This window comes from Canis lupus, chromosome 4 (genome assembly GCF_003254725.2).
Source record: "Canis lupus dingo isolate Sandy chromosome 4, ASM325472v2, whole genome shotgun sequence".
Classification (NCBI taxonomy): domain Eukaryota; kingdom Metazoa; phylum Chordata; class Mammalia; order Carnivora; family Canidae; genus Canis; species Canis lupus.
The window spans coordinates 37,933,541-37,954,916 of record NC_064246.1 but is presented as its reverse complement, the minus strand read 5'-3'; the positions used below and the strand labels follow the sequence as shown (position 1 = coordinate 37,954,916).

The 21,376-nt window shown below is 44.2% G+C and overlaps 1 protein-coding gene across 2 annotated transcripts; it reads right to left on the bottom strand.

Moving 5' to 3' along the window:
• Positions 1–7,031: 7,031 nt before the first annotated feature.
• Positions 7,032–11,709, bottom strand: DRD1 (dopamine receptor D1). Of its 2 annotated transcripts, XM_025434909.3 has the most exons (3): positions 11,562–11,703; positions 10,696–10,843; positions 7,032–10,593 (listed from the first exon to the last, which is right to left on the bottom strand). In XM_025434909.3, the coding sequence occupies exon 3, from the start codon at positions 10,097–10,099 to the stop codon at positions 8,759–8,761; it is 1,341 nt and encodes a 446-aa protein (XP_025290694.1). In that variant the 5' UTR covers positions 10,100–10,593; positions 10,696–10,843; positions 11,562–11,703; the 3' UTR covers positions 7,032–8,758. The 2 variants fall into 2 exon arrangements, with proteins under 2 accessions (XP_025290694.1, XP_035571001.1); XM_035715108.2 differs by lacking the exon at positions 10,696–10,843 and having other exon boundaries at positions 11,562–11,709.
• Positions 11,710–21,376: the final 9,667 nt, after the last annotated feature.

The following is a 21,376-nucleotide window of genomic DNA, read 5'->3' as shown; positions in this document are numbered from 1 at the left end:
CCATGACTAGAATTCTACTGGACACACATCAGATCAACCTATTTCTTTAAAAAATATGTTTAAGGGCAGCCTGGGTGCCTCAGCGGTTTAGCGCCGCCTTCAGCCCAGGGCATGATCCCGGAGACCTGGGATCGAATCCCACATCAGGCTCCCTGCGTGGAGCCTGCTTTTCCCTCTGCCTATGTCTCTGCCTCTCTCTCTCTGTGTCTTTCATGAATAAATAAATAAAATCTTAAAAATAAATAAGAATAAATAAATAAAATCTTAAAAATAAAATCTTAAAAAAAAACATGTTTAATTACATGCATGATATACATAAACACAAACTTCCTATAAAAACCAAGAAATATACAAAGTAAAAAGTGAAAGCCGCCCCTGCTTGGATCTCCCCAAAATTCACCCTTCTTCCTATACTATTTTTAAAAAGGTGGGTATTTTCTCACATCTTTTGCTATGAATTCACATAAGAAATACATCATGCCTATATTATTTTAAATAAAAGGAATCATATTGTCCATATAATTTTGTAACTGTTTTCTTCACTTCATGAAAAGCTTTCTGTAATAGTGCATATGGATCTTTCTTTTTAATGACCACTTCCTACCTCTCAGTTATGTATTCCCCTATTACTGGACACTTAAGTTGTCTTTAGTGGGCTTTTGCAAGCAAGACTGCATTCTTTATTTATTATTATTATTTTTTAAGATTTCACTTATTTATTTGACAGAGAGAGAGAGCACAAGCAGGGGGAGCAACAGAGGGCCAGGGAGAAGCAGGCTCCCCTCAGAGCAGGGAGCTTGAGGTAAGGCTCAGTCCCGGGGCCCTGCGATCATGACCTAAATTGAAGGCAGACGCTTAATCCGCTGAACCACCCAGGTGCCCCAAGACTGCATCCTTTACACAGGCATCCCTGAGCACCTAGGTATGGATGGATGTAAGCCAATTTCCTAGAGGTCGAATTATTAGATCAGATTGCGTGTATAAGTTTGGTTGCTACTACCAACTTTCCCTTCCAATTACCTATATCAGTTTCCACTCCTATGAGCAGAGCAGGAAACCGGCTGTTTGCCATCCCAGCCTGGAGGTTCTGTTACTCTGCTTGACAGAGCTTCATCCAAGTGCGACATTCTAAATTGCATGAGCAAACAAATAAGCTTTAATTTCAATATGGGTGTAATGGATTCTTACTTAAAATGGCATTAAAATTTGCTTTTGCCATGAACATATTATGACCAAGCTTTTCAAACAAACTGTCACCTTATTGCCCCTGGTCCCCTCTCGGAGTAGATCCTCTTTAATCCTCCCCTGTAACAGAAGCACTATTTTATGGTGACCCCACCATCAAGCTATGAAAAAATCCAGCTGTTTTGGCAGAATTAACATGAAGCTCCCTCCTTCCCCCCAGTTTAACAGTCAACAGCAATGTGTGTTAAAGCAGCATCTTACAAATGGGACTGGACATTATCTAAATTACAATCAATATGTTTATAATGCTAAATGCATCTGACCTAAAAACTCAATCTCAAAACAGCATGCATGTGGCTAGATAATCTCGGAGCACATTGGTGACATTTGGTTGACATTTCCTCTCCCGTGTGAAAAAAGAGTTGGTCACTCACTATCCATGAGCACATCGATATGAGACAGAGCCCTAGCTGGTCATTTAAATACCATTCCAATTATTTTCCTGAGATTGTGTCCTTGATGGAGAAATCTAACTTAGTAGAGAAGATCAGCCCTTGTAACTGCAGCAGGCTCAACCCCTAAAGTGAAAATTAAGGTATATGATAAGCAGCTACCTAAACCTTTTTCATAAAGTTATTAATTTATTCATTTAAAAAGTATATTAACTTTCACATCTCCTATGTGCCAGACTGTGCTGGGCACTGAGAATAGAGGGTGGAAAAGGACATGGTCTGTGCCTCCAGGAGCTCCCCTGAGAAACAGGAGACACGACAGCACACAACAGGATGCACGCCCTCCAGCAGACACCAGCCTGGGGACAGAAGGGCCAGAGAAGGATTCCCAGTAAGGCTGACACCTGAGAGGAGGCTCAAAAAAGTAAAGACCAGGCGAAAGGGTGTCCCAATCAGAGGAAGAGCAAAGGGGTGCCATCAGAGTCTATTTGAGAGCAGCAAACAGGTGCACAGGGCTGCAGGGAGGGTGTGGAGGAGGGGCTTGTGTGCATGCCCAACAATTATAACCAGACCACCTGGCTAACTGTCCAGATACGCTGAAGGAGGCCTCTGCAGAGGGTGGAGACCACCTCAAAGCAAATAATTTGACAGCCTGTGGGACCTAGATTCAAGCCAGCCCCATCATTTACTAGCTGTGTGAACTTGGACACACTGCATGCCCCCTCTGATATTTGTTATTTTGATTTGTAAAGTGGGGGTGATTATAACGGTGCCACATCCCAGGATGGCTGAGAGGATGAAATGAGACAGTGAATGGACACTGAGTGGCATGATATGGGCAGGTGGTCACTGGCACAATGATTGGCATTGCCTGGGAGAAAATATTTACTCTCTCCATACATTTTACTTTTACAACATTCTTTGATGGCTTATTTGCCTATCTGTTTCTACTTCAAACTCCTCGAAGATTGGAAGGGTGTCTGGTTCATTTCTAGCATCCAGCATATGACCTGGATCATAGAAAGTGCTCAAAAAAAAAAGGTTGCTGATTGCAAATAGCATCAAATCATATACAAAACACACTTTGTGTGTGTGTGCGTGTGTGTACACAATGACTGTATGCAAACATATCAGACCCCAGGGAACTGCAGGCCTCAGTGACCACATGGAGATTAGAGAGATCAAAGACATTAGGGACAGCCTAGCAGACCTACATGTCTGTACCAAGCCCCCCAGAAATAGACCACTAAAGTGCTAAAAGTGTGACTCCAACATCCTCTGTTTTGACATGTTCATTCTTTCAATCAACAAAGATTTCATGGGCAAATCCTGTAAGCCAGACAGTGATCTGGGTGCTTAGAAATATTTAGAGAAAGGGAAAGAAAATAAAACAGTTTTTGCTCAAAATGCTCATAATCTGGAGAGAAAGATAAGGAAATAAGGATATTATTTATGACAGTAGGGTAAGCCCTTAGAAAGAAATAAGTAGAGAGATGCCAAGGAAGGCCTTCTGCAAGTATGCCCCCATGGAATCTTAAAACATTGGTGGAATCAGGCAAACAGAAGTAGCAGGGAAGGGTGTTCCAGGCAGAAGGAACAGCATGCACAAAGGTGTTAAAGACAAGAAAGGACTTTATACACTTCATAGTTCAGAGTGTCTGTAGCAACAGTGCTAGTGGGGTAATGCCAATGGACAAGGTGACAGAGGCCACAAGGGGCCTGAGTGCAAAGGACCTTGCACGAGCTTGACTTCTTTTGCCTGAAAGAAATGGGGAGTCATTGAAGAATATTAAGCAAGGGCATAGCAAAGTGATATTTGCATTTTATAAATATCACTCTGTTAGCATACTAATAGCAAACCTCTATAGGCTTGGGAAATGTGTCAGGGAAAACATACCAGACTCATGTGTTGTCCATGGATCTCACATCTAGTATCGTCAAGCCAAAATAATATCTCAGAAATCACCTCTTCTAACCCCCTTATTGCAGAGATGAAAAAAAACTATTTTCAAGGGATGTAAAGGAGCTTATCCAAACTATTTATCTTTTTAAAACATTGTGAATGAAATAAAAAAATCTCGGCCCCTCAATTCAGTCCTCCTAGATCCCATTACCATCTGCCACTATGCTGGCATTTCTGCTAGGTGGGTTCACTTCTGCAGACATATTTCAGGGAAGATCCTCTTTAGTGGCTAAAAACATTTACCAATTTTGAGAGTGAGTAGGCTATCTATTCTAGAAACATGAAAGAGAATTTAAGTGGGTTTGTCCATGCTTGCATGGTGATTAAAAAGTTAAACCCTTTTAAACCAGAGATTATTCTTGAGCTTCTAATACTATTTAAATTACAACTCCCAGATCTTGAGTGATGTAACAGTCTGAAGTCGAAATGCTGCTTTCCTTTTTTTTTTTTTTTTATTTCTTTTTTATTCTGTACATCACATGGAAGTTACCATACAGGACAGAAGGCAACATGGCTAGATTGGCCTGGTAACAACATCTTAGAGGGGTTCTCTGTGCCATAATACTCCCCATCCCCTCAATCCTCTATAAAAATAAACAGGTTGATTATGTCATGTTTCTATCCAGGAAATCTCAAAGAAATCCACAGAGATGTATCTAATCTATATAATACTACAATCTCATGATCCACCGGGTTAGTTACTTCAAACAGACAGTAGCCAGATCATGCAGAGCACCAGGTTCTGGTTTTAGCAGCCCAGAGGCAACCAGCCATCAGCTCATTATTCCTGAAACAAATTTTGCAAGGTAAGTAGATCTCATAGGCTCAAACATCAGGGATAGGTTTATTTAGTCAGTATCTAGTGATAAATTAAGGCAAATGTCTTAACCACACAGATATTAAAAGCCACTTGCTTTTGGAATACCAGATACAGCAAAAGAGAACAGTGTCTGGGAAAATCCCAAACCACAACTTCTAATATATATATATATATATAAATTCTAATATATATATATAAATTCTAATATATATATATATATATATATATATATATATATATATATTCATGAGACACAGAGAGAGAGAGAGAGAGGCAGAAACACAGGCAGAAGGAGAAGCAGGCTCCACGCAGGAAGCCTGATGTGGGACTCGATCCCAGGACTCCAGGATCACGCCCTCAGCTGAAGGCAGACGCTAAATCACTGAGCCACCCAGGGATCCCCACCAAACCACAATTTCTAAAAGTCATTTCTGTTTGTTTCAAGTAAACATGCAAGACGACAAATGAAAAGCAGCTCCATTATTACCAATGCGATACTGTCATAAACCCCTTCAAAATAGAGATCCTGTAAGAAATCAGTGAGCCCAATATGTCACTGCTCTGTACCCTTATAAACATTAGCTTTATTTAAACCCTAACGAGAAAGCAAAACAAAACCCTAACGAGAACCTGCACATTTATTTCCGTGTCACAAAGGGGTGAGCAGGCTCAGAGAGGTACAGATACTTGTTTACTCTTACACAGCTTGAAAGTGGTAGCTGCAAGGTGAACCCACGTCTCTCTGAAACAAAGCCTGTGTTTTCTGCCTTCCAGGCCCCCAGTGTGAACTGGCTCCTAGGGAGGGAAGGATCAAGGCAAAATGCTGCTGGTGCAGGCAGGGGCGGGAGTCATGCTGGAGCTCCCAGAGAATGGAGAAATCGGAAAGTCCCTGAAGTTGGATCACATATTGATTTGCTTTGTGGAGGAATCCCTTCAGTAAAGAAGTTGATGCAGACATTTTGTTCCTTCCGTTTAATAAATTAGGACAAGTAAGACTCAGAGACTGGAACTGCTTACATCCCAGGAGAAAGCAGTGCCTTTTCCACCCCCACCCCAAATCTACCTGCTGAAACTCAGAGCTCAGTCCCCCTTCCATAGGACTTCCTGTTTTTCCATCACCAGTAAAAGCCCTGTATCTATTTGACCAGGAGAGGTATCTTCTTAGATAGAAAGGGGAAAAGAACACCTCTTTTATTTATTTATTTTTTTTTAAGATTTTATTTGTTTATCTGAGAGAGAGAGTGAGAGAGAGCGCAAGCACAAGCTGGGGGAGGGGCAGAGGGAGAAGCAGGCTCCCCGCTGAGCAGGGAGCCCAATGTGGGGCCATATCCCAGGACCCCAGGATCATGACCCAAGCCCAAGGCAGCCACTTAACTGACAGAGCCTGCCAGGCACCCCAGAACACCTCTTTTAAATTGTCTCTGTCTTGCTAAAGTGTTTCATATATATTTAGCATTATCATGATAGCTAAAAATGAAATGAAAATCATACTGTAATTTTGCTTTTGTGGCTGCAAATTAAGTTCTCTGAAAGATTCTATCAGTAAAAATCAACACTTCAAAAGATACTGTTATCAATCCAGCAGGCCAGGAACCGAAAGCACAGTCTCATCCACAGTGTACTGCATTTGACAATTCTTTAATATCATTTCTAGGCATATCATTTATTTTTCACTCTGCCAATGAAATAATGAAGGCTTTTGTGCCATGTTTCATTGGTTGGACAATGATAACCCTGAGTATCCCAGCTGGTGCTGCTGGACTCCCAATTAAAGAATAAAATTAAACTGCAAAGAATGAAGATATCCAGAAAGTCAGGAAGCAGAAAGAAGAGGCATCATGCTTTATGGGTGTTCATTCTAGATATGTTCATTATATGCCAAAGCCTGGGGAAGGCAAATATGGAATTTAAAAAGACACCATCTGTTGTGTGATGTTCCAAATTATAAACTTAACCCTTAATTTCTACATCCCCTGCTGTTCAGTAGTTCTCCTTCTTCAGGATGAATTAAAAAAAAAAAAAAAAAAAAAGGTTAGCACATTAATGAAGCAGGTTTAGTAGGATTGATGCATATGCCCAGTATATTTTGATAAGCCCAACATCACAACCTGTATATTTTCCCCAGAAAGAAATTCTTGTTATATTTTACTCTTAAAACACACACTACCCATAAATACAGTGGTTGCCACAAGCTGAAGGTCCATGCAACCCACAGCAAGCCACAGTCTTTATGTGATTTTTATATTACTTATTATCTTTGGACCCTTTGAAAGAAAAAAGCAGAGATTTAAGAAAGCTTTCAAATCTGTGAAATGAAAAGTAGAATAATCCCTCAAGCGAAGAGAGTTTCTTTTTTAAAAAATGCTTTTAAGACCAAAAAAAAAAAACAAAAACAAAACCCCAAAGAGTGTATAGTCCAAATCAAAAAGATTTCCTGGGTATATATTCAAAAGCAACCTGTGGCATACATAACAGGAGAAATTTCTATTAAAAAGAAAAACAAGAGTAGGGTATCCTCGGAAATGCCCATGTTTTCTTCCCCCCATAGGTCTGAAATAGCCCAGTTTCTAAAACATACTTAACAAATAGGACACAGCTCATTCAGGGTTGATTAGAGTTCACAAAATAGTTTTATTATATGTAAGAAAGCATACAGGCAATAAAATGAAGAAACATTCACAATGCATAAATAACACAGACCTGATGCAGGAGATAATTTTCAGTGGATTTCCTTCTTGTTACCCATTTCATCTAAATGCTAAGTAAATTGCTTATCAGCAAGAATATTCTGTAAACATTTCAAAGAAATTCTCTTGAAATGCCCCACACGAATGAGTATCTGGCAGGAGAGACTCATGATACTTTATACAGTTGAGATGATGAGCTAGGAACTTGATTCCAAAGCATAGAGAAGGAGCTAGCATTTGTCAAAAGATACTGATGGCTCTGGGGCACTTAACACACCCAAAGAGAAGGGGTCTCCTGTTCTTCCACCAAGAGAAGTATCTAACTGGAGGATGATAATGAGGCACTATTCGTTAGTTAGTATACTATTAACATTTAGACTTAAAAAAAAAAAAAACAGTTCTAAATTCAGATTAAAGCACTACAAAAAGTCGTCCCACTGAGTGGTGTGATTTGATCTGGTAAGATGGTGATGCAGGATTTGACCTTTGTCCACTGGTGAGACTGTAACGCAAGAGTTAAGGAAACATACTATCTTCAATACACTACATGTGTCTAACCAGGACAGCCATTTGTTTGGTTCAGAAAAACTACCTGACACTGAAATGAGAAAAGACACAGAGGGCCAATTATTTTACATAAATACAAAGTGGCACATACTTTTTATTACCACCTAAGGTCATAAATTTCAAGTTGGGTCCTTCTCAAGCTAGCTTTTATTTAAGATATTTACAGAACCGCAAATCACTCTCCTGGGAAAGTCTTTGTCATTAAAAAAATTTGGACACAATAGTAGCTATGCCTTTTTAAGTTTTTCAAAAATTTTCTAGAAAAAAACCATTCACAGCATTTGTCAATTCTCATCTTGTATTTATTTATGCCAATGAATTTCCTGTCAGTCTTGCTGTGTTTCTGGAAGTTATACATGAGCATTTAGAATCTCAGAGAGTTTGTGTGTTTGTTTCATTGGCCAATAAAGTGCTAGTTTTAAGTGGACGAAACGTGATTGTAAGGTCTCAGATAACTCATTAGCTTATCTTATGACATCTGATAAATATAGATTTATTTAATAAATTAAAAATATCCATATAATACAATAAATAAATAAATAAAACCAATTACAACAAAGCATCTCTCAAGTCTGAAAAAAAAAATATCACTCCTACTGTAAGGCTCAATTATGTTTTAGAAATAATTTATGAAGGCATGCACCTACCTTTACAATCTGAAAACTCTGCTTGGGCCAGTGTTAGCACCTGTTTGTACACAGCAAACTCAACCCTTCTCATTTCCTTCCTGGAAAGGATTTATTTTTTAAGCGATGTTGTTCATTGTTGATTCTGTGCCCTATTTTTTGAGTCCTAAGATAAGAATCAGTTTCTAAAAATAATTTTGGAGCCTAAGACACGTCCCTGTGAACGTTCACTTCACATATGTCTCTTTGATTCACTATGAACAACACAGAAAACACACTGGAATGGATTTTAAAATATAGTTAGTTGTTGAAGGGAGTAGCTGAAGGGAAGCAGCAGAGAGAGAGGAGGGCTTGCCTGACATCTGAGTCTCACCACACCTTAGTTTCTTAACAGCAAGCCACTGAAAATCTCCTCCAGCTTTTGGGATAAGCCTGTCTGGCAGGATTCATCTCAGGGTTCAGGTTGGATGCTGTCCATTTTGTGTGACGGGCTGGATCTTCTCTAGAGAGACATCAGTATCATAGTCCAATATGACAGACAAGGCCGGGGACAGCTTCTCCAAGGGTCTGGCCATTCCACCTGCCTCCTCCTTCTTGAGGTCCTCGGAGGAGCCCACTGCATGTGGGATCAGATAAACCAGATTGCAGTCCTTGGAAATGGAGCCTCGAGGCTCGTGATGGCTGGAAAACACCACGGCCCCATTGTTATTGATGCTAACCGTCTCTATGGCATTATTCGTTGTAGGGCAAAGTCTGTAGCATCCTAAGAGGGTTGAAAATGCCTTCCGAAAATCAGCATTAAAGGCATAAATGATGGGGTTCAAGGAGGAATTAGCCCACCCAAACCACACAAACACATCAAAGGTGATGGAATCAATGCAGAAGGGCTTGGTCTCCCCAGACCCACAGAAGGGCACCATGCAGTTCAAGATGAAGAAAGGAAGCCAGCAGCACACAAATACCCCCATGATCACAGACAGAGTCTTCAGAACTTTAGTCTCTCTCTTGAAGGACATCTTAAAGGAGCTTTCTGGTTGAGAACACTCCACAGGGTTTCCATTACCTGTAGTGGTCTGGCAATTCTTGGCATGAACTGCTGCCCTCTCTAAGGCCGAAATGCGCCGTATTTGTTTCTGGGCGATCCTATAGATCCTGGTGTAGGTGACAATCATGATGGCCACGGGGATATAAAAGCTTATTAGGGAGGATGAAATGGCATATGTCCTGCTTAAGCTGGAATCACAGTTGTCCATGGTCTCACCCAGGGAAGTGGCATTCCCATCGGAGGAACTTGTGGGTTTTGCCTTGTGCCAGCTGAGCTGCACTGGGATGAAGGAGATAAGTACAGACAAGGTCCACGCCACGCTGATCAGAATGAAGGCTGCCTTGGGGGTCATCTTCCTCTCATACCGGAAGGGACTAGAGATGGCCCAATACCTGTCCACGCTAATCACACAGAGGTTGAGGATGGACGCAGTGGAGCACATGATGTCAAAGGCCACCCAGATGTTACAGAAGGACCCAAAGGGCCAGAAGCCAGCGATCTCTGCCACCGCTTTCCAGGGCATGACCAAGACGGCCACCAAGAGATCTGACACGGCCAAGGAGATGACAAAGAAGTTGGTCACCTTGGACCGCAGGTGTCGGAACCTGATGACAGCGGCACAGACCAGTGTGTTCCCCAGCAGTGTGGACAGGATGAGCAGAGACAGGAAACAGGCTGTAAGGATGCGGAATGAGAAGTCTCTCTCTACCACCAGCCCAGCCCCATCCATAGTAGAGGTGTTCAGAGTCCTCATATTGCTGAGGGAGAGCACACAGGGGGCTCTGACACCCTCCAGTTCCTAAGCAGGGATTAGGGGGCAGGCAGACCTGCAGGAGTTCTCACTCACCAGGCAGCCCCCTTGCACAGCCCCACTCGCTCCCCTGGGTGGAGGACCTCACCATCACAGGGCTGCAACAGCTTGCGTGGCAGGAGCCTGCCCTCAGCGACCCAAGTCAGCCCCTCGGAAGGTCCGTCTTGCTTGCTACAACTGTCTTCTGACTCCCTTGCTCCAGGTCGCTGTCGTGTTGACCAGCTGCCCCTTCAATTCTCTGTGGAAAGCCCTGGCTTTTTAGCATATTCTAAACTATCAATCCAGACTCCCAGGCCTCTGTGGATCTAGTCATCTGTAGTCATATTTGGGAGCTGTTGCCTCTCTGGTGGTGACAGAGTCTCCCCTTTAGAAGGTGCAGCTGAAAATACATGCCTCACTCCTCCAAGCCCCAGCTCCACGGCAGCTCTCCAAACGTCCTATATAAAAGCAAAAAGAACGCAAAGATTGTTCGCCAGGACTTGAGCAGATCGCAGCTTTACCCGTATCAGACCCACTTCCGCTCGGTCCGAGCCACCTACCTTGCCTTGAGCTTGTCTCTCCCAAAGCCCCAGAGCTCAGAAAGCGGCTTCGCTGGGCGCCGCAGCTCCACGACGCCCCGGAGGTGCGCCCGAGTCCTGCCTCCTGCCTCCTGCCTCCTGCCTGGCGGGCGCAGCCGGGGGCTGGCTCCTGACGCGCAAAAATCGGAGGACGGGTTTGGGAAATGGTCCCAGGCCAGGTCCCCGAGGGCCGGCGCTGCCCTGCTGCCTCCAACGGCTAAAGGCCGTCCAAAGGCTAAGGCGCCCGGGGAAAGGGTTCCCAGGCGCTCGGCGCCCCCTTGAGAGAGGCCCCCTCCGGGGCTACTCGCCTGGACAGTGGCCGTCTCCGCTGCCTTTCTCTCGGCCCCTGGGGCAGGCTCTGCGCCTCCCGCCGCGCCGTCCGCGACCTCCCGGGAGCCCGTGGGAGCGCCAGGCGGAGCGAGCCGAGCTGGCACCGGAGGGCGCGCGGGCCAGCCGGGTTCCCGCGGGGCACAGCCCACCCCGCCCGCGCGTCCCCTCCCCTGCCCTGGGGGCGGGCTCCGCTTGGCAGGCAGAGTGGCGGGCGGCAGCCGCACGTGGTTCCCGGGGGGTGCGGCGGGGAGAGGGGGGCGGCGCTGGGGGCGCGGGTAAGCCCAGGCGAGCGCTCGCGAGCCCTGGGGGCCCGGCCAGTCCCCGGGCCCTCGGACCCCCGGACCGCGCGCGACACGGCCCGCCAGACAAATCCCCGTGTTCAAACCTCGGGTAAGCCTGCAGGCGAAGCTCGGCCGACTTCCCCCGGGGTAGACCCCGAGCCCTTCCCAAAGACCGAAGCAAGCTGGCGCCCTGCCCACCGTCCACGCACTCCAAGCCCTGAACGGCCTGCGTCCGACCTGCGCGGTCTCCAGGTGTCCCCAGGTAGGGCGAGGCGGGCCGCGGCGCCTGTCCTCACCGCCCTCGCTGTCCGAGCGGGCTCCGCGCACAGGCGCGCCTGGCGGGTGCGCTCACCAGCTCCGCCCGGGCGGCGGGCTCCTCGCGCGCCTCGGCCACCGCGGACCTGCCGCCTGCGCCCCGCGCGCGGGAGCGCCCCGACCAGCACCGCGAGCTCGGCGGGCCCGGGCGCCCTCTGCCGGCCGCGGCGGCTTCGCGAGGCCCGGCGGCGCCCTCGCGGGTGCAGACCTCCCCCGCCCGGGCTCTGGGATCTCCGGGTTTGCGCGGGACCCGCGCGCGGACCCGCCCTTCCCCGACCTTGGCTGCCGGAACCTGGAGAAGAAGATGCTCAATATTCCTCATTCAGGCCTCATTCTGCTAAAAATCGACAAGAACGAAAAGTTCCTCTTGCTGGCACTGCGTTCACTGAATCGGCGTATTTTCCTGAGCCCTCATTGGGGCGAGAGGGTCAGGAGCAAGGTGCACGCTTACTCCCAAAGGGACCACACGGAACGGGCATTTCCTGAGCGGCCTCTGCGTCCCGGGCACACACCTTCTGTTGTTCGCCCCCTCCCACAATCCCTCCTCATAGGCCTGCTCCTCTTCACCCTGCCCAAGTGGAGAATGAGGTTCAGAAAGATGTTCAAAGTTACAGGGCTGACGACGGTGCTGGCTGGCCGACTCCCGCCTGCGTGCTCTTTTCACTTACACATCCCTGGCCACGGGGGGCTCCGGGTCCAGCGTCGGAGCCAACAAACTAAATAAGTAATTACCCACAGGTCTAAAATAGGGCGCGGGGCAAAATGGACGCAAGAGGAGCTACTGGAAAAGACCTCCCTGGCCTCCTCCCAGCGCCTGGACAATGCGTTGCGGGTCAGACTGCGGACTGACTGTCCATAAATGGCCATAGCGGCGCCTTCCTGCGCGAGGAGCATCCACGGCCGACCGCCCGGCTTCCCGCCCTTGCCCTGCCCCTGCGGGCCGCGTGGGCTCCCTCTCTTCCCCAGCTTGGTTTCTTCCTCTGCAAAATGGTGATGGTCTAAGCAGGATTGTCTAAGCATCACAGGAGTTTACAGAGGCTTGGCCCTGAGCCTCGGTACTCAGCCCCCCGCCGGGCAGATGTCCCTGGGGCTCATTAGAAAACCAATAGCCTTAGCTCCGTGAGAAGCCGGCACCACAGTGGAAGCTACAGTTTTCTCTGTAAAAACCCAGAATGTTAAGTAACAATTCGATTCACTTAACCAGTACAGCTTGCACCTTAGTTTTGGAGGATCCTGACACAGACCATCCTGTGCCTCTGCCCCCGGCTCTGCGCTGCCACCCTCTTTCTCGATGTCACACGCCGTGAGTCGTGAGTCAAAATCACAGACACACGCGTGCCCGAAGAATCACATTCTTGTAAAGCCGTAAGTCATGCTTAACATGAGACTTCCAAGTCATTTGCCTTGAAGCAGTCGTTCCCCCAAGCTTCTTCATCTTTCTTTTCCTTTTACTAAGAAGTACAAATTAAGGGTATGCTTCTGATTCAAGAAGGCCATGTGAGCGTGAACATTTAACTCCCCACATCCAACCACTCCATCCTGAAATGTTTCCAATGCCTTCCACCTGGAAAGACACAAGTAAGAGAACTTCAGCATTAACCCTGGAAAACACGGGGCAGCCCCCGGTGGTGCAGCGGTTTAGCGCCGCCTGCAGCCCCGGGCGTGATCCTGGAGACACTGGATCGAGTCCCACGTCAGGCTCTCTGCATGGTGCCTGCTTCTGCCTCTCTCTGTCTCTATGAATAAATAAATAAAATATTAAAAAGAAAAAAAAACCTGGAAAACAGGAAAGAGTGTGGTCCTTTTTCTGGGATAAAGAGCAGGTGAGATTGGATTAGAGGAGGGAAGACCTCCCTGGCATTTTCCGTATGGAATGAAACCCCAAAAGAACACATTACCGAGATTGAGGTAACAGATGCTGGAGGTCATGGTAAGGCCAACTGATAAGTGCCCTCAATGCTGAAGTCCTCCCAGAGTCAATGACCCTGACAATGCCCACTGCTCTTTAAATAAAACAAGGAAGACAACTTCAACCAGAACACCCAGGTCCCCCAGAGTCTCATCTATATAAAGCCCAGTGGTGACTGGTCAGGTTCCAAGTGACATCACATTTAATGAAGCACCAGTCCAACGGCCAAAAAATACTTGACATGAAATGTAACTATTACTCAAAAGCTTGTTGGAATCCTCGCTTCTCTCAAGCTACGCAGCTGCTGGGGGGGGTGGGGGGTGGGGACTCTTTCTTTGCTTGAAAAGTCCCCTAAATTTTTTCCAAACTAACCTACGCTGACCTTTGTCATTTTCTCTCAACTCATTCACCTGACAGGTCTAGGTGTTCAAATCAACACACATCACTTCCGTGGTGGCTGAGAGTTATTTCTCATTCACAAGTAAATGTCTGCCATTTTCAGTGTCAGAACATCAAAGCTCCTCCTTACCCGTAATACACAAGAAAGCTAGAGAAGGAGGGAAGAACCCGTGAATACCCGAGGGAGTGATTTTGTTTCCTGTCACCAGGAAACCAGGAGAGTGGAACAATTTCTCATGATTCCAAGACAAACACCTGGGATCTTGTTCTAGCAGACTTAGTTCACTGATATTTGAACATGATTGCAGAGAGAACAGGAAAGAGTAAAATGTAGCTTAAATCCCATGGCTTTTTTCACTTTGCAGAGTGTGAATTTCAGAGGAACTTACAATTTGGCTGGAGATTTGGGCTTTTTCCCATTTTTTTTTTTTCCTCTCTTGAAGCAAGGTGAAACAAAGGCTTCCGTTTTGTTCTAAAAAAATCTCCCCCACAAACATCAAGAACACGAATATAAATGCAAGCAGGTATTAGCATTAGATCATGCTGGGAATGTAAACCCAAACACAAAAGCACCTTTATTTCCCAAATTGGCAGGTCTTTTAAGCTCCGCTGTGATTTATGCACTGCAGGAAGGAGGAAGTTAAAATGATGCTTTTCAACAAATTTTTATTTAGAGTTTGTAAAAGTAAATCAATACAAAAGGCATGTTATCACAGAGGTATCTTAATCTCATAAAGGAATACATAAAACAACTGAACTGCCAGGTATAACAAAGATATATTGGAGAGGCTTTGGGATTACTAAAACTGATGTTATACCAAAAATGATTGCTTATAATGTCAATGAAAAAAAAAAATGAAGCTTGGCTAACCTTGACTAAGTAACTAGAATGAATGCTTGTTTTCCACCATAAATACAGCATCTCTGAAATTCCTAATCCCGTGTCATATTTTCTTTTCCTATACTTACTACACAATTCAAAACTCAATGCCATTAACAATTTTGAAATCAACAAATATTACTTTCTGTAGTGGTTGCGATGTAGCTCGGCACACATTAAGTGCTTTCATTATTGCATATGTTCATGGTTCCTTTTTTCCTCTTCCTCTTTTTCTACCTTCTTTAAGCTTAACTGAATAGTTTTTATTTTATCTCCTGCTGTCCCCTTATGTTCTATAATTCTTTGTTGCTTTCATCATTGCTTTAGAGTGCATCCTGTATATAATAAGATTTTTATGATATAATTCATATGATACATACTACATATTTATATAAGATGCGTACATTATATATGAATATCGCTGATCTATATTATGTATCAGTATAGGATATATATCCACATCTTACATTATACGTCTTTCCTAAAGCCTATCTTCAAACTATAGTATATCATTTCGTGCAGTCAAGAATCTTGTAATAATTTTCTTCCATGTCTCCCCCGCCAGCTTTATGCTGTTATTGCCATACTTTTTACTTCTCCATGTGGTATAAAACCCATAATACACTGTTATAATTTTTCTTTAAACAGCCAATTATCTCATAGATTTAAATAATAAGAAGAAAATACATTACTTAGCCCTGCACCTTTTCTGATGCTCCGCATTCTTTTGTGTGACTTCATACTTTCATCTGGTACCGTCTTTCTGCTTACAGGAGGAACTCTAACTTGTCTAGTGGTACAGGTCTGCCGGTGATTGAGCCTCTTAGCTTTTAGATCTCTGAAAAGTCTTTATATTCCTTTTGCTTTTCAGAGATATATTTTTTAAAGATTTTATTTATTTATTCATGAGAGACACAAAGAGAGGCAGAGACATAGACAGAGAGAGAAGTAGACTCCCTGCAGGGAACCTGATGTGGGACTCCATCCTAGGACCTGGGATCACACCCTGAGCCAAAGGCAGACACGCAACGACTGAGCCACCCAGGTGCCCCTTTCAGAGATATTTTTGTTCAGGTTGGGTCAACAGAGCTTTCCTTTTAGTTCTTTAAGAGGTTAGCCCAGTGTCTTCTCACCTGCATGGTTTCCAGTGAAAAATCTGCTGTTACTTTTACCTGTGTCCTTCTCTATCTAACTCATCGTTTTTTAACTCTGGGTGCTTTCAAGATATTTTTTCTCTATTGCTGATTTTGATCAATTTAGTCAAGATGTACCTTCATATAGTTTTCTTCAAACTTTTGGTGTGCTGGGGATTTTGTTGAATTTCTTAATTCTGTGGGCTTGTAGGTTTTGTCTAATTTGGAAAATTGGGTGCTATTGTCTCCTCAAGTATTTTTTTTTCCGTCTTCCCCTGTTCTCTTTTTCGGGTTCTTCAGTTACATATATATTAGACTGCTTGAGGCTGGCATACACCTCACGGATGCTCTCTGTTTCCTCAGTATTTCATCTTGGGTAGTTTCTATTCTTTAAGTTTAAAGTTTCTATATCTTTAAGTTCATTACTTCTTTTTCCTCCAGTGTCTAATCTGTTGTTAATCTCCTCCAGTATATTTTTCATCTCACATTTTGTAGTTTTCATTTCTATTAGTTCATTCTGCATCTTTTTTTTTACATCTCCTATGCTCCTACTTAACTTTCAGAATCTATGAAATATACTTGTAACTGTTTTCATGTCCCTCTTTGCTCATTCTAACCTCTATGTCAGTTCAACTGCTGTTTTTCCTCGTTATAGGTTGTATTTTCCTAATTCTTTTCATGCTTGGTAATTCTTGATTGGACACCACATACTATGAATTTTATCTTGTTAGGTGCTAGCTAGGTCTTTTAATACTCCCACTAATATTCTTGAGCTTTGCTGTAAAACACATTTATACTTAAAAACAGTTTGATCCTTTCAGGTATTGCTTTCAAGGTTTGTTAGGTAGAACCAGAGCAGAGTTTAGTCTGGGGCTAATTATTTTCCATGACTGAGGCAAGACTCATTTGTGTACTCTACCAAATGTTTTGTGAACTTTGAGATTTTCTAGTCTGGCTGGTGGCAACAAGCACTGTTCCTGGCCTTTAGGAGTTCCAGATACTGTTCCCTATAATCTGCACACTCCCTTTCCTCATATCATGTACCTTTTGGGTCTCTGCCGAATACTCAAAAGGTATCTGAAGGTATCTAGAGTCTCTCTCTCTCTCTCTCTCTCCCCCCCCCCCCCTTTCTTTTTCTCTGCAGGTCTCTCCTCTCCAGTAGTCTGTTTTGCAACCTCTAGATGCCTTGGTGTCCCTGAACTTGCAATTTTATCTCTTCAACTTGATGAGTCCACCAGATTCCACCTGTGTTCTTCTCCCCTATACCATGGCTTGGAAATCCTCTCAAGTCAGTAAACTAAGGTGGTTGTAAGGCTCACTTCATTTGTTTCCCATCTCTCCATAATCACTGTCCTTTGTTGCCTGATGTCTGGTATCTTGAAAACCAGTGTTTTGTATATTTTGCACATTTTATTAGTTCTTTCAAATGAGTGGATTGATCCAGGCTGTTACTCCATCTTATTTGGAAATAGAAATACTGACTGTTTTTTTCATTGACCCTCTTCTCTCAGGAGTCTTTTATTTTATTTATATTTCTGTTTTATTTTTTAAAAGTATTTATTTATTTATTTGTTTGACAGAGAACATAAGCAGGCAGAGGGAGAGGGAGAGGCAGACTCCCTGCTGAGCAGAGAGCCCAACGTGGGGCTCTGATCTCAGGCCCCTGGGATCATGACCTAAGGAGAAGGCAGTTGCTTAACTGATTGAGCCACCCAGGTGCCCTGAAGTATTGACATTTTAGATTTCAAATCTAAAAAAAAAGCAAAGGAATGCAAGCAACAAGGTAAATTGCTATTGGAAGTAGAGACTTGTTATACAACACTGATTTTCTTCTGGTTTTCCTGCACCCCGTAACTGCTACTGGCTCATAGCTCTGGGCTGCCATAAGCACTAAATCTAGCCCTAGCCCACTTATTATTATTATGGCTCCAAAATTTTCCTTTCCTCTTCCCTAAATCCCTCAGTCTTGAGAGATGTAAGGAATCACTTTGGCCCAGCATGGCCTTCTGGGGCTGTGGACAGAGTCAACTCTCTGAGAAAAGTTAAATGTTTACCAATGCCATCATGCATTCCATAAATATTTACTGAGTGCTTATTATTGGCCAAGTATGTTTCTAGATGCTGGGAATATAGCAGCAAACAAAACAAACATCCCTGACTTGACAGAGTTTATATTTCTGTGCTAAACTATAGATATTTTTTACACAATATAAACTTGCTATGAATTTCAATTTTGTTGAGAAAAATTAATGCTCTTACTAGCAAAATCATAAACTAAAGCTAAGATGAAAGACAGGCTAATTCAAGAAAATTGTTTATAGTGTGTAAATATAGAATCTATTTGAGCCACCTTAAAGAGCCTTCTGTAGGCCATTTACAGAAAACATGAAGCCCAGGGGAGCCGCTTAGCAAAGAAAATGCCTCAGCAGGCTCTTGAGGCTCTAAACCAACGCTCTGTGGAGAAACAGAAGCTGCCGATTTGTCTGTTGGGTCTATGAGACAATACATGATTGGAAGGCCTCAGAGAATCTTTCGCAAGAGAATTCATGAGCTGAGGCCCTTCTCCCAGCCTACTGGGAGGTGACACATTCAAGTGCCCCACCTGGGTGAGAAGACAGCACGGGTTATAGCGGGAGCGATGAGTCAAACAGGCCTGGTTTTGAATCTTGGCTCTGCTAATATCTAGCTGTGGGACCTTAGTCAAGTTTCTACATCTTTCTGGCGTCCTATTTTCACCTCTCTGAAGATGCAAATACTACCATTTACCATACCAAGTTGTTTTTTTTTTTAAACAATTTTTTTTAATTTTTATTTATTTATGATAGTCACACAGAGAGAGAGAGAGAGAGAGAGAGAGGCAGAGACACAGGCAGAGGGAGAAGCAGGCTCCATGCACCGGGAGCCTGATGTGGGATTCGATCCCGGGTCTCCAGGATCGCGCCCTGGGCCAAAGGCAGGCGCCAAACCACTGCGCCACCCAGGGATCCCCCATACCAAGTTGTTGAGATGAACCAAGATCCTGGTATGTAGGCGGATCAGGAAATGCTACCTCACTTCACATTCTGTCCTCCCAAAAATTGTTTGTCAAGTGTCATTTGTCAGGGTTTGCCGGCACTGCATCCGTTTCACCTTCTCTCGTAAGGAGCATCCCAGATTTTGAGGAGGGACTTGCCTGTCCTTTACTGACTACATTCTTCTGACATGATAAGGTAACTTGCCCCTCTGCAACTAAGCAGATGGACGATGATCTGAGGATGCTTCCTCCCTAAGATCTGAATGTTAAGCAGAAGGATGGAGAGGCTGAAAACATCTGGCAGTCATTCATCCCATTGGTATCACCATGACTGGACTATTTCTGTGCTGAGACTCTGTGTAACTCTTGCTCCGAGATAGCACTTTGCTCCCCATCTACTCCAGGCCTGTCTTGCATTCTCACCCCTGTCAAGTGTTACCTTTCCAGCAAATTTCCTTTCATTTGGGTTAGCCATAGTGAATTTCTCTTGCTTACGACCAGAGAGCTCTATCTAATGAGCAAAACAAAAAGCAAAAAACAAACGAAAACCCATATTTTGTTTTATTCAGATTTAAGTCAACTAGAGTCAACACTTTTACATACCTGGCCAACAAGGAAGAAAATTAGATTCAGGAAGTGTCAGAGTTTTCCCTAATTAACAGAAGAGCTTATATATTCCATATAGCAGTAGGTCTTCCCAATGACATATTTCATTGAAAGCCACCCTTCCCTATAACAAACATATCCAATAGATTAAGTGAATGATGTAGTGTATTTACTTGCTTGCAGCAATCCTTAGAGTTGCTCCAGCCACCTCCACCTGGAATCCTTAGAGCTAATATGCACTGAAGCCCCACATTTTGGACACTGGAACTTAGCTGATTGACTGCTTCTACAAAGAGTGGAAGCAGCCATTCCAACTTTGGGAGGCTTGTTTGAGATTAAGGGAGACTTTCCAGGGATCCCTGGGTGGCGCAGCGGTTTGGCGCCTGCCTTTGGCCCAGGGCGCGATCCTGGAGACCCGGGATCAAATCCCACATCAGGCTCCCGGTGCACGGAGCCTGCTTCTCCCTCTGCCTATGTCTCTGCCTCTCTCTCTCTCTCTCTCTCTCTGTGACTATCATAAATAAATTAAAAAAAAAAATAAAAGGAAGACTTTCCAGAGAAGACAACATCCAATCTCATTGTAAAATAAAGGTGGGAATTATCCAGATGAAGAAGGAGGGGAAAGTATATATGGCAGAGGGAACAATATATGCAAAGACTTGGAGGAAGTGAGGAGGGATGGGAGAGGAGGGGAAAATGACAGATGAAGTTGGAAGATCGGAAGACGTGTAAAGAGGGCCCACCCTGGCATTCAAAACCCAAAGCATTTTTAAGGCCGCTGTGTTTTTACTCAGAGGCCTATGGGGGCCTCAACATATCCAACAGGTCTTGTGTTCATGAGGTAGAGAAGCTAGAGCAGAAGACCCCATACACCTCAGTGGCTCCAGTTTGGAAGAGATGGAGAACTTTGAGAAGTATTGAGAGAATGGCCAACAACCTTACAGACAGAATCCTAGGGGCCTCAAAAGCAGGTTTCCTTTCCATATGGCCATGAGTTGTGCAGCCCCAGTCTTCAGCCACCCACATCTTCAAAACTCTTATGTCGCCAGCTATCTACTCAACATCTCTACCAGGTCATACAGTTTGTTCTTTGTTAAATTTATCATTCTCCTTCAAAATCTGCTGTTCTTCTTGTGATTCCTCTCTTGATGGAAGGTACTTCTACTTTCCCAGGCACCACAGCACAGAATCTATGCATTATCAGATGTCTTCTCGAAACTGCTCCCACGTTCAAAGTCATATACTCCTGCCTATCCTTCTGGGATTCATGGAGACATCTGCCCCCTTTTCTCTACTTCTACAACTACTCTTCTAATCCAGTCTCAATATCTCCCACTTGGTAACCACAGCTAGCCTCTCAGTCATCATCCCAACCTATGCCTAGGACACCAGTTACTAGGTCATGGGTTCTATAGCTTTAATCCTCAGACACACCTTGTAAAGTGGGATTAGCAGAGATGAGCAGAATCTTTCATTGATCCCTCCATGGTGCTACTGAGGCTACCAGAAATTGTAGAAAGTATTATTCACCACTTAACCCTTTTTAAAAAATCTATTACTTCCTTATGCATTCTTGTATTAGTCCTTATATTTCTTTAGGCATCACCCTGTTGGATTTAATTCTAGGAAAAGGAATTTGATCTGCAGCCTTGCAAAGGAATCTCTCTTGATTAAAGGTAAAGGAACAAAAACAGCTGGCACAGTTGTGCTCAGGGAAAAAACTCTAAACAATACAAACTTTTGCAAAACAAGTTTAAATATAGTTGAAGGCAGGAAATATTTACAACAATCTAACTC

Bases quoted from the DNA above. Each gene is read 5' to 3' on its own strand.
- DRD1 (XM_035715108.2), bottom strand. From the start codon at position 10,099: ATGAGGACTCTGAACACCTCTACTATGGATGGGGCTGGGCTGGTGGTA.